The 13,157-nt window shown below is 38.2% G+C and overlaps 1 protein-coding gene across 6 annotated transcripts in view; it reads left to right on the plus strand.

The window, feature by feature from the left end:
- Positions 1-13,157, plus strand: part of NSD1 (nuclear receptor binding SET domain protein 1) — a 144,549-nt gene that overhangs the window by 75,700 nt on the left and 55,692 nt on the right. For all 6 annotated transcript variants that reach the window (XM_065918262.1, XM_065918258.1, XM_065918260.1 and 3 more), the window contains 2 exons: positions 9,653-9,777; positions 12,000-12,270. In XM_065918262.1, coding sequence (XP_065774334.1) covers positions 9,653-9,777; positions 12,000-12,270 — 396 coding nt within the window. The remainder of the gene's footprint in view (positions 1-9,652; positions 9,778-11,999; positions 12,271-13,157) is intronic.

Genomic DNA, 13,157 nt, shown 5'->3' on the forward strand with positions numbered 1-13,157 from the left:
TTTGTTTTGACCTCTGTAGTTGTGTAATATGTTTTGAAAACAATGTATGGAGAAGGAAACGGCAACCCACTCCAGTGTTCCTGCCTGGAGAATCCCAGGGACAGCGGAGCCTGGTGGGCTGCCGTCTATGGGGTCGCACAGAGTCGGACACGACTGAAGCGACTTAGCAGCAGCAGCATGATCAGTCTTTGTTCTTTGTCAAGAGTATTTTGAGTATTTGGGGTCCTTTGGGATTTCATGTTGAATTTTAGGATGACTTTTTTGTATTTCTGCAAAAAATGACATTGGGATTTTGATAGAGTACTGAATCTGAAGATCAATTGTATAGTATGGATGTTTTGTTAATACTAAATCTTTGAATCCATGAACACAGGCTGTCTCTTCATTTATTTGTGTTTAGTACTCAACTTCTTCACATCCTTGCTTAAGTTTATTCGTGAGTGTTTTATTTTTTTATCGTATTGTGAGATTGTTTTCTTAATTTTCTTTTTGAATTGTTATTGTATAGAAACACAAACTGATTTTTTTAAATTAATTTATTCATTTATTTTTAATTGAAGGATAATCGCTTTATGGTATTGTGTTGGTTTCTACTAAACATCAACACACAATCTAATGTTTTTTAAAAAATGTTTATTTTTGACTGTGCTGGGTCTTCATTGCCATGCGGGCTTTTCTCTTGTTGTGACAAGTGGGGGCTGTACTTGCTGGTTGCCATGTGCAGGCTCTCATTGCGATGGCTTCTCTTCTTGCTGAGCACAGGCTCTGCGCTGGGCAGGCTTTAGTAGTTGTGGCTCCTGGACTCAGTAATTATGGCACACGGGCTTAGCTGCTCCTTGGCATGTGGGATCTTTCTCGATCACGGATCGAACCCATGTCTCCTGCATTGGCAGGCAGGTTCTTTACCACTGAGCCACCAGGGAAGCCCAGAAACACAATTGAGATTTAAATGTTGATTTTTCTATCTTGCAGCTTTACTGAATTCATTATTCTTACAGCTTTTTTTGTGGAATCTTTAGTTATTTACATAAGGTCGTGGCATCTATGAACTGAGATCATTTTACTTTTTCCTTTCCAATTTGAATGTCTTTTATTTATAATTGTTTATAATTCTTGTCAAATTGCTCTGGCTTGGACTTCCAGTGTCGTATTAAATTGGCAAGAATGGGCATCCTAGCCCTCTTCCTGATCTTTCAGTTTTTCACCATAGACACTCATGTTAGCTGTGGGATTTTCATATATAACCTTTATTTTTAGATTATTTCTTTGTGTTCCTAGTTTGTTGAGTGTTTTCTATTAGGAGAAAGTGTTGAATTCAGTCTTTTCTGCACCAATTGAGATGATCGTGGTGCTTCCCAGGTGACTCACAGGTTAAGAGTATTCCTGCCAAGGCAGGAGAAGCAAGAGAGGTGGGTTCTATCCTGGATCCACACTCATCTCACACGATAGCAAAGTAATGCTTGAAATTCTCCAAGCCAGGCTTCAACAGTATGTGAACCGTGAACTTCCAGATGTTCAGGCTGGATTTAGAAAAGGCAGAGGAACCAGAGATCAAATTGCCAACATCCGTTAGATCATCAAAAAAAGCAAGAGAGTTCCAGAAAAACATCTACTTCTGCTTTATTGACTATGCCAAAGCCTTTGACTGTGTGGATCACAAAAAACTGTGGAAACTTCTTAAAGAGATGGGAATACCAGACCACCTTACCTGCCTCCTGAGAAATCTGTATGCAGGTCAGGAAGCAACAATTAAAACTGGACATGGAACCACAGACTGGTTCCAAATCGGGAAAGGAGAACGTCAAGGCTGTTTATTGTCAGCCTGCTTATTTAACTTCTGTGCAGAGTAAATCATGCAAAATGCCAGGCTGGATGAAGCACAAGCTGGAATCAAGAGTACCAGGAGAAATATTAATAACCTCAGATATGCAGATGACACCACCTTCTATGGCAGGAAGTGAAGAGGAACTAAAGAGTCTCTTGATGAAAGTGAAAGAGGAGAGTGAAAAAGCTGGCTTAAAATTCAACATTCAGAAAACTTGAGATCATGGCATAAAATCCCATCACTTCATGGCAAATAGATGGGGAAACAATGGAAATAGTGAGATACTTTATTTTTGGGGACTTCAAAATCACTGCAGATGGTGACTGCAGCCATGAAATTGAAAGATGCTTGCTTCTTGGAAGAAAAGCAATGACCAACCTAGACAGCATATTAAAAAGCAGAGGCATCACTTTGACAACAAAGGTCCCTCTAGTCAAAGCTGATTTTTCCAGTAGTCATGTATAGATGTGAGAGTTGAACTATAAAGAAAGCTGAGGGCTGAAGAATTGATGCTTTTGAACTGTGGTGTTGGAGAAGACTCTTGAGAGTCCCTTGGACTGCAAGGAGATCTAACCAGTCAATCCTAAAGAAAATCAGTCCTGAATATTCATTGGAAGGGCTGATGCTGAAGCTGAAACTCCAATACTTTGGCCACCTGATGCAAAGAACTGACTCTTTGGAAAAGACCCTGTTGCTGGGAAAGATTGAAGGCGGGAGTAGAAGGGGACGACAGAAGATGAGATGGCTGGATGACATCACTGACTTGATGGACATGAGTTTACTCAAACATGAGTTTGCTCAAGCTCTGGGAGTTGATGATAGACAGGGAAGCCTTGCATGCTGCAGTCCATGGGGTGGCAAAGAGTCCAAAGTGACTGAACCGAGCTGAAAGGTATTGAAATTATACAGAGTGATAACACTGTGGAATTATGTTAGAGATCAGTAACAAAAGATATTTGAAAATAACCCATATATTTTCAAGTGTAATGTGACATTTACCAAGAAAGATCTTTGACCTAGCCATTGAAAGTTTCAATAAAGTTAGAAGACTGAAAAACACAAAGGGCGATTGCAGAGAAGAAAGCACTTAAATGAGCAGTTAGTGTCTGAATGAGAAGTTTATATCAAAGATACTTTAAAAATCCCATGTAAAAAAAAAAAATCCCATATATTTGGAAATTAATTGTCCACTTTTAGACAGTGGGTGTATCTAAAAAGCCATAGCAAGGAAATAGAAAATATTTGTAGTAATAGAATAAAAATGCAGAGAGTTTACCAGAATTTGTTGCATGCAGCTGAAGCTGCTCAGTGTAGTTGAATACAGCTTGGAGTTTTGAGTAAAGTATGAAAAGAAAACAAATAATGGACACTAGGATAAAAATTTGTGAAATTTTGAACGAAATCTGTAGTTTAGTTAATAATGTTGTATCATATGTTAATTTCCTGTTTTTGTTTGTTTTTTACAGAAAGTAGTATTTAGGTTCTCGGAATTGGATTAGAAATTTCAAGCCTCATTCAAAAAATGTTTTTAAATCACTAAGATGATAAGGTTTCTAGACTTTTAGCTGCCAAAATACATGGAATTATATCAGAGTTTTGAGTGAATATAAGTTAGAAATCTTGCATTCAGATTAAGTCAAACAAATGGAATGAATGTCATAAAATGTTTTTGCTAGACAATAACTCATTTTTTCCAAAATATATGTACATACTGTATATATATATATATATATATGCGCATATACCCACACAAAAGCTTTTCTACTATGCTTATAAAGACTTAAGAAAGAAAATTTTTAAAAGGACAGAGAAATTGGAAAACATGCTGAATGAAATATAGTAGCACTGATTTTGAAATAGAAGAAGTAAAATAAACTAGATAAAAGTAAAAATCATCTTAGAGTGTACTTGTTTTTAAACATGACTGCTCATTAGAAACACATCTGGAGCTTTGGAGAAAAGAGTAATACCTGGGCATTTGTATTCTTCAAGAAATTCCAAGATAATTTTGATATGCATATGAATTCTAAAAAGTGATTACAGGTTTTTCTATAAAATGGTAGTTTAGTCTTAAAGAATTCTATTATTTTTTGTTGACTGTCATGATTTCTTTTAAATATCTGTGTTCTCTTGTAGATCACTGAGTTTCCTTAATACAGCTGTTTTGAATTCTTTGATAATTCATAGATCTCTGTTACTTTATGGTTAGTTTTTGGAGATTTATTTTGATTCTTTGGGATGTGTTTCCTTGTTTCTTTGTATATTTCATAATCCCTCCCACCCCCATCCCCCTGCCCCAAGTTTCATACATTTGAATTTGATTAAACAGCCACTTTTCTGAGTCTTTCCAGACTGGCTTCATATAGGGGGAGGCACACCAGTCATCTTGGCTAGAGATTCTGGGGACCTCTGGAATCTTTTTTGGAGTATGGGCTTCTCTTCTGTGGGCTTGTGTGTGTAGTTTCCTAATCAGAGAGGTTTGTCTATTTCTTTTTCAGGGGTTTGCAATCTCTTGCTTCCTCTTGTGTTTTTCTGCAGTACTGCACATTAGTTGTTGCTGTTGCAACAAGCTTTGTCACTGTCTTTAATTCTCAGCAGCTCCCAGGTATCTGAAGAAGCCAGCTCTCTGTTAGCTCCCACAAGGAGGTCAAACAGGTACTAGTCCCTTGAGCAATTTTCTAACAATCCAGATTTCCAAATGCTCCCTCTTTTACCTCCCTTTGTAGAGAGAAGCCAGGGGTTGAGTACCTTCTCCCAGTCTTACCAGTCTGGCCCCTGTCTGTGTCACTATAGCCCCTCTGGTTCTACAACATGTTGTTCCCCTTCTCCCTTATTTTTAGTGCCTCCAGGAGTCCAAACCATGGGACTTCTGTTGAGTTCCCAGTCAGGTTAGACAGAAATGGAAACACTGGAATGTTGGACACCCCAACATTCAGCTTTAAGGGGGAGAGCGATTGTGCTTGCTTTGAGTGGCAATCTCAGGTAAAGTGGATTGGCTTTTCTAATCCATTTCAGTGCTGTTTTTCATGGGTTTGCACTTGCCCTGGGGTACTGTAACTTCCTAACTGATGCTGCCTTCCTGCTGTACAAGTTTTGAGGAACTGCCAGAACGTTTTGCAAAAGTGTCTACGTCTGCATGTACACCTGTTTGACCAAGCTGTCCTGGTTGGTGCCAAGTGGTACCTCGTTGCTGCTTTTGGTTTGTATTTCCCTGATGGCTGACGATGTTGAACATCTTTTTTTATATGTTTTTTGATCAGTTAAAATGTCTATTGGGGTATTTGTCTTTATTGTTAAGAATTCTTTACATGGTCTATATATAGGTCCACTATTAGGTATGATTTGCGCATATTTTCTCATATTTTGTGGGTCACCATTTATATTCTTAATCATGTATTTTGAAGCACAGACATTCTTAATTTTGACCAAGTCTGGTTTGCCTATTTTTTCTTTGGTTCTTTGTGCTTTTGGTGTCATAGCTAAGTAACCATTGCTTAATCCAGTTGTCTCAGTATCATTTGTGGAGAAGGGTATTCTTTCCCCATTGAATGGTCCTGGCACCCTCTTTGAACATCTTTTGACCATAAATGTGATGGTTTATTTCTGGACTCTCAATTCTTTTTTATTAATATATATGTCTATCTATATGCCAGTACCACAAATTCTTAATCTTTGTAGTAATTAATTATTGTAGCTCTGAAATCAGAAAGTGCAAGTCCTCCAACTTTATCCCTTTTCAAGACCGTTTTGACTCTTCTGGATTTTTGCATTTCTGTATTTATTTTAGGAGCTTCTTATCATTTCTACCAAAAAGCCAGCTGGGATTCTGATACAGGTTGTGCTGAATCATAGGTCAGTTTGAGCAGTGTTGGCATTGTAACAATGTTAGGTTTTCCACCCTATGAACAAGAGATGGCATTTCATTAGTTTAGGTCGTCTTTGATTTCTTTCAACAATATTTTGTACTTTTCAGTGTACAACTCTTGCACTGCTTTTGTTCATTTTATCTCTTAGTATTTTTATCCTTTATTTGGTGCTATTATAAATAAGATTTTTTTTTAGTTTCATTCTTGGACTTCTCATTGCTAGTATGTAAGAAATACCGTTGACTTTAAAAAAATTTTTTTTACTTATTTTTTTTTAATTGAAAGATAATTGCTTTACAGAACTGTGTTGGTTTCTGCCAAACATCAACATGAATCAGTCATAGGTATACATATGTATGCTCCCTTTTGAAGCTCCCTCCCACTTTCCTCCCCATCTTGCCCCTCTAGGTTGTTACAGAGCCCGGGTTTGAGTTCCCACGGTTGACTTTTATATATTGATCTTCTGTGTTACAACCTTGCTGAACTTTTTTTTAAAGCTCTAATCATTTTATTATGAATTCCTTAGGATTTCCTGGGCTTCCCTAGTAACTCAGCCAGTAAAACATCTGCCTTCAATGCTGGAGACCCGGGTTTGATCCCCGGATCAGGAAGATCCCCTGGAGAAGGAAATGGCAACCCACTCCAGTATTCTTGCGTGGAGAATTTCTTGGACAGAGGAGCCTGGCTGGCTGTAGTCCATGGGGTTGCAATGTCTTCAGCCAAAAGAGATTGTTTTGCTTCATCCTTTCTAATCTGGATACATTTTGTTTCTTTTTCTTGCCTAACTGCCCTAGCTTAATCTGTCAGTGCATTGTTGAGGACAAGTAGAGTGAACAAACATCCTTGTGTTACTCCTGATGTTAGGGAGAAAAGCTTCTGGGATTTCACCATTTAACTATGATATTTATTTACTGGGATTTTGATACATGGCCTTTCAGACTGAGAAAATTCTCTTCTATACCTAGTTTGTTTAGTTTTTCAGATTTTTTTCTGTGTTTATTGAGATGATTATTCCTGTTTATTTTGTTTAATATGATCTGTTAACTTTTTTACGGGGGCTTGAATTTTCCTGTCCATCGGATTGTAAACCGACAGGAGGCTCAGTCACAGCTTCTCAAAGACTTGTCCTCTCTCCTACTCCCCTTCCACTTTGTGCCAAAGCACCTTTCCTCGTGGTCTCCTGGGGCCTGGGATACGGTTCGCTTCTGTTTCACTGTAACTCTGAGGATAGAATCTTCTGGGGCCCAGGTTCAGTCTCCTTTAAACTCCTGCCTCCCAACAGGATTGCCAAGAAGTCCTCAGGGCAAAATCAGTTTCAGTGCTCTCCTTATTTCCATAAGTTATTCCTTTCCATTGGATTTTGGTTTGTAGTTCTTTACAGTTTTGTCAGTTTTTGCTTCGTTTAAGTTAGTTTTTAAAATATATTTATGCAGTATTTGTATTTAGTTTCGACAGGTGATTTGGGCTGAGTAACTTGCCATTATTATGAAGAGTTGTTTATATTTTTGTCTCCCCCCTACCCTTTTTAAATTCTTTTTCCTCTGAGATCCCAGAACTAGAGAGGTAGAGGTATGACAGGGTTTAATAATCTGTATTGGTGGATTGATGTTGCTGTTAGTATGCTAGTTTCTTGGGAAATACCAGTGTTTTGAAGAAAAGAAGAAAACTTACTCAGGGTAAAATTTATATTCTACAAAAGTCACACACTTTTTAAGTGTGCAAGCATATGTTTTTTAGTAAATTTACTGAGTTGCACAAATATCCCTATAAATCGGTTTTTGAATATTTATAGCATTTCTGTAAGATCATCATAGTTAGCCCCTCTTCCTATTCCTAGTCCCAGGCAACCACTAGTCTACTGTCTCATCTCTATAGATTTGCCCTTTCTGGGCATTTTATATTAATGGAATTATACAATGCATGATCTTTTTGTCTTGGTTTTTTCATTTAATATAATGTTTCTGTGGATTATTAATATTGTGGCATGTAGCAATATTTTACTCATTTTGGCAGCGTGCCCAACATCGCCCATGTCCCTGATGTCATGTTTCTTATTCCCAGTGTGTTCCTCACTTTGAACATCCTACCTTGCACTCAGGGACTCCCACAACAAGCGTGCCTTGGATACCCCATGTCCTGTGCATCCTGGGCACCTCATCTTTCTCTGCACCTGCCAGAAAAATCCCACATCCAGGGTGCTCCATGCCTAAAACACCCCAACTTTATGACTTTCTATGTCTTGAGGACCTTATATTCTGTGCACCTAGCACCTGGGCACGCACGCCTCAGATATGCATGGCTCTGCTTACCTGTTTCCTGCTTTCCGATGCTTGCCCTCTTTTTGTTTTGCCAGTGTCTCGGGCCCCCATGCTGACTGCCCTGGGTGCTTTACCCTAGTTTGCCCCAATGCTTGCTGAACCCTGTGACCTTTTCTTTTGTGTTTGTTTTATTGACAGAACACACATATTGCCACATTAAAATGAGGCAGGAATAATGTTCTCTGAAGTCACCATATTATGAAGTACTCCTGGCCTGTTGAGTAGATTGTATCCAGCATTCTGTAGGCATTAGCCCCTGCTCCCAAAGAGTTTACAGTATAGTAAAATGATTCTTCTTGTTGTTCAGTTGCTAAGTCACATCTGACCCTTTGCCACCCCGTGGACTGCAGCATACCAGGCTTTGCTGTCCTTCACGATTTCCCCAAATTTGTGCAAATTCATGTCCATTGAGTCAGTGATGCTGTCTAACTGTCTCATCCTCTGCAGTATGAAAAGTAAAAACATGATTACAACATGTTAAGTATATTAAGACTAGGATAAAAAACAGACTAGGATAAAGTTTTATAGGGAAATTATAATAGATACTTGTTTCACTGTTAATTCAAAGAGAAATGGTATGGTACATTGATATTTTAGTTATAAAACATGGCAAGAGTTTTTTTTTTTTAAAGCAGGTACCCAAAATTCTATATCTTATCTTTTCTGTTGGGGTCCATGCCATACATTTTTAAATGTTATATTGGCATACATTTAATGGTATACAGATAACTATTTTTTTGATGTTTCTAAAGTGAAAAACTCATCACAACCGTGATAGAAAGTATGTGTGAAATGCTTTTGAAATTCATGTTGTAGTACTGATTGGGTAAATATTCTATCTGGATATTCATCTAATCTGCATAATCCAGAGAGAAGTTGTTGTTTAGTCGCTAAGTTGTGTGACTCTTTTGTAACTCTGTGGACTGTAGCCCACCAGGCTCCTCTGTCCATGGGATTTCACAGGCAAGAACACTGGAGTGGGTTGCCACTTCCTTCTTTAGGGGATCTTCCCAACCTAGGGACAAAACCCATGTCTCCTGCATTGGCAGGCGGATTCTTTACCATTGAACTACCTGGGAACCCCCTTAAGTGAGATGCTGCGTGGTGTTCTTTATGAATTTGCCTGGTTTAGAATCTATATTGTATTAGTAGCTCTGTCACCGTGGGACACTGTGTGCCATGCTGTGCTTACTTGCTCAGTCGTGTCCGACTCTGTGCGACCCCACGGACTGTAGCCTGCCAGGCTCCTCTGTCCCTGGGATTCTCCAGGCAAGAGTACTGGAGTGGGTGGGCATGCCCTCCTCCAGGGGATCTTCCTGACCCAGGGATCAAACCCAGGTCTCCCGCATTGCAGGTGGATTCTTTACCATCTGGGCCACCAGGGAAGCCGCTATAGGACTAGTTTCAGTTGAATTTCCTTAAGATTAGGTGGGCTGTTTGTATCTGTGGATAGAGCAACAAAGGTCTTCCTTCCTCCCGATGTTTGCATAGGATAAACCATAACAAATCATTTTTACCCTCTTGGAGCTTAAAACATGGTGTTTTTTGTGAATTTCTTTTGGGAATGCAGAGATGGTTATATGAAAACATTGGGTTTCTCTATAACTTTTTGTTTAGTACTGAACTTGTCCCTCCTCTTTTAGCTGTGCGATCAGAGAAGAAACGCCTTAGGAAGCCAAGCAAGTGGCTTCTGGAATATACCGAAGAATATGATCAGATATTTGCTCCTAAGAAAAAACAAAAGAAGACACAGGAACAGGTGCACAAGGTATATTCCAACATTTCAGCAATCTTTTATCAGTCCTTTTAGGATACTGCAATTTTGCCTTCATTGTCATGTTTTATCTTCACGGGACAATGGTTTCCTTAACTGGAATCTTGTTTTTTAGTTTTTATTTCCAGTTTCTGACAGAGTATTTAGCATATACTAGTTATACAGAAAATGTATAAATGATTCTACATACTATGTATATAGTGTGTGTATGTATATTTTCCCCTTTTGTTTTGAAACAGTTTTAATGATTTAGGAGTATTACTATGATAAAATATTTAGTAAAAAATAATACAAATAATATAAAAATAATAGCTTGATCCTGATTCTATCAACAAATGTTACAGTACCTATTTGCTTTATTTTTCACTTGAATTCCTTGAAACAAAGTATTTTAAAATAAATTAAGATATATTTTGACTCTGTTTCCCTAGGTAACATGCACCTCTAAAAATCTAATAACAAATCCTTGTTCAGATTTCCCCAGTTATTTCCTAACCTTTACATTTAATTTATCTGAAACAAGATCCAGTCCAGGACTACATTATATCTTCTTGTTGTATTTCTTAAATCACCTTAAATCCAGGACAGTCCCCCGCTTTCATGACCCTATGTAAGTGATGAGAGTGACATATTAAGAGTATCTGCCTTCTCAATTTGCAGTTGCTTCTAGGTTCCCTGTTAAGTGGTAGTTTTTTTTTTTTTTTTTTTAAGTGGTAGTTTTAACTGACATTTTGATAGATTCAAGTTAAACATTTTGGCTAGATTACATCAGAGCTGTTGCATGACATTGGAAAGTATTTAACCTCCACTAGCTCAAAATGGTGATTAACTGATCTCTCTGGTTTGAGTTATGCGTCACCTTTTGGATTAAGCAACAGTACATGTATAATTAATTTGACTCCAATTTGACTCCAATGTTTCCCATCAGCTATTTCCCTGATTTTTTTAAATCACTTATAATTCCTTGTCTATATCAATAATTTCATTTGAGATTACAAAATGAAGACTTTCAGATTTTATTATTTCTTCTGCTTATATTATCTGGCAGTCTCTCATTTTATAGTATAGAAATGGGTATATTTCTTTCCCATTAATGTATCAATTCAACATTGGAAGTTTAGCTGCTTTTATTGATGACACATTAGGGAATCTTTTGGAGAAGGAAATGGCCAACCCACTCCAGTATCTTTGCCAGGAGAATTACATGGACAGGAGCCTGGTGGGCTACAGTCCATGGGGGTCTCAAAGAGTTGGACACGGCTGAGAAACTAACACTTTCACTTTAGGGAATCTTTTTTTTTTCTTTTTTTAGATCATCACTATGGCCTTAATGAATTTTTATAGCTTTAGTGTTTCTTAGTCACTGTGATGTTGAATGATTTGCTTTGGAAATGAAGTAAGATCATTCTGTCATTCCTGAGATCATTTTGTTGTTTTTGTTGTATCTGTCAATGACATTTTTACCCTTTAAAAATTATAGTGAAATATATATATATATAACATAAAATGGATCATTTTAACCCTCTTTCCTCCCAGTTTTTATCTGGTTTTGGCTGTACTGGCTCTTTTGGCTGCTCGTGGGCTTTCTCTCGCTGTGGCCAGTAGGGGGTGCGCATCGTCGTGGTGCAGAGCCTTCTCACCGTGGTAGCTTGTTTTGTGTAGCTTAGGCTCTGGGCGGGCCAGCTTCAGTAGTTGCAGTGTGCGGTCTCTAAAACACGGGCTCAGTAGTGTTGTCAGGCGGGCTTAGTTGCCCTGTGTCATGTGGAATCTTCCCAGATCTGGGATTGAACCCGTGTCTCCTGCACTGGTAGATTCTTATCCAACTGTGCCACCAGGGAAGCCCCTGACCATTTTTTAAGTGTAAAATTCTGTGGCATTAAGTATGCCATCATTGTCTTTGGAACTTTTTCATGTTCCCAAACTGAAACTCAGTACCTGTTAAAGTGTTTCCACTTCCCCCTTCCTTTAACCCCTGGCAACCACCACTCTATTATTTTGTCTCTGTGAATTTTCCTATTCTAGGTACCTCATAGAAGTGAAATCATACAATATTTGTCATTTTGTGTCTACTCATTTTAGTTAGTGTTATGTCTTCAGGTTTCTTCTGTTTGTAGAATGTGTCAGAATTTCATTCCTTTATATGTGCAATATTCTTTATAACACTTGAATCACAACAATTTTGGCCTATGGATTGCCTGTCTATCTTTTATTCGTAGGTAAGTTCCCGCTGTGAAGAGGAAAGCCTTTTAGCCCGATGTCGATCTAGTGCTCAGAACAAACAGGTGGATGAGAATTCTTTGATTTCAACCAAAGAAGAGCCTCCAGTTCTTGAAAGGGAGGCTCCATTTTTGGAAGGGCCCTTGGCTCAGTCAGAACTTGGAGGTGGACATGCTGAGTTGCCACAGCTGACCTTATCTGTGCCTGTGGCTCCGGAAGTCTCTCCACGGCCTGCCCTTGAGTCTGAGGAATTGCTAGTTAAAGCACCAGGTAAGATGGGGATGGGTCTCAGTATGGAAGTGGGTATACTTAGAGGACGCAGGATATTTTAGTATGTTTTGATGGAAAGCCAGTAGTGTATCTGTGTACAACAAGCTATCCATTTTGATCCTGGGAAATCCTTATAGTACTGGCTAATGGATACAGTTCCTGATCATAAATTGGTGGTGTACTGGCAGGAAGACAAATTAAAAAAAGAAAAAAAAAAACCAAAACACTAGGCTCCTTACACTTACTGCTCTTCATAATTGTTGATCAACCACAGTGTGAATCAGCACTCAGACTAGGATTTGGGGGAAGAGCACTGCATACAAGTTGAGTAAACACATAAAAATTATACTTCAGATACTGATTTTACCAATCTTTGTATTACTTGGGAAGTTGTTTTTAATTTTATAATACTGACTATTGAGGATTGTAGTCAGCCAAGGAAAATTCTGCATGTGACTTTCTTAAATTCCCAACAATTGCTTCTGATGTTATTCTTTAGAAGGGTATCCAGTTGTGCAGAATCAAATAAGACATCAAAAAGAATAATAAAGATGGTTATTTGGCTGTTTTTTATAATTCTTAAGAGCAGTCCTATAAAGTAAGTAAGTTGTCTTTACTTATTTAGGAACAAAACAAAAGTTCTACTCCTGGTCCATATGCCCAGAATTCTGGCTCTGTTGAATTCACTTCTCCTTTTTTTCTTACCACCAGTTGATTGCTCTAAAGGCAGTCCTGCCCTTTCAATTTCTCCCTTAGTTCATTTGTGAGTTAAAAAGCATATATGTATGTGTATACACACACACATAGTGTATACACACATACATTAACATAACAACAGCCTCACATTAGTTTGAGTCTATATTCGGAGCTATTTTCTTATTTTGTTT

Source organism: Muntiacus reevesi, chromosome 1 (assembly GCF_963930625.1).
Source record: "Muntiacus reevesi chromosome 1, mMunRee1.1, whole genome shotgun sequence".
Taxonomy (NCBI): Eukaryota; Metazoa; Chordata; class Mammalia; order Artiodactyla; family Cervidae; genus Muntiacus; species Muntiacus reevesi.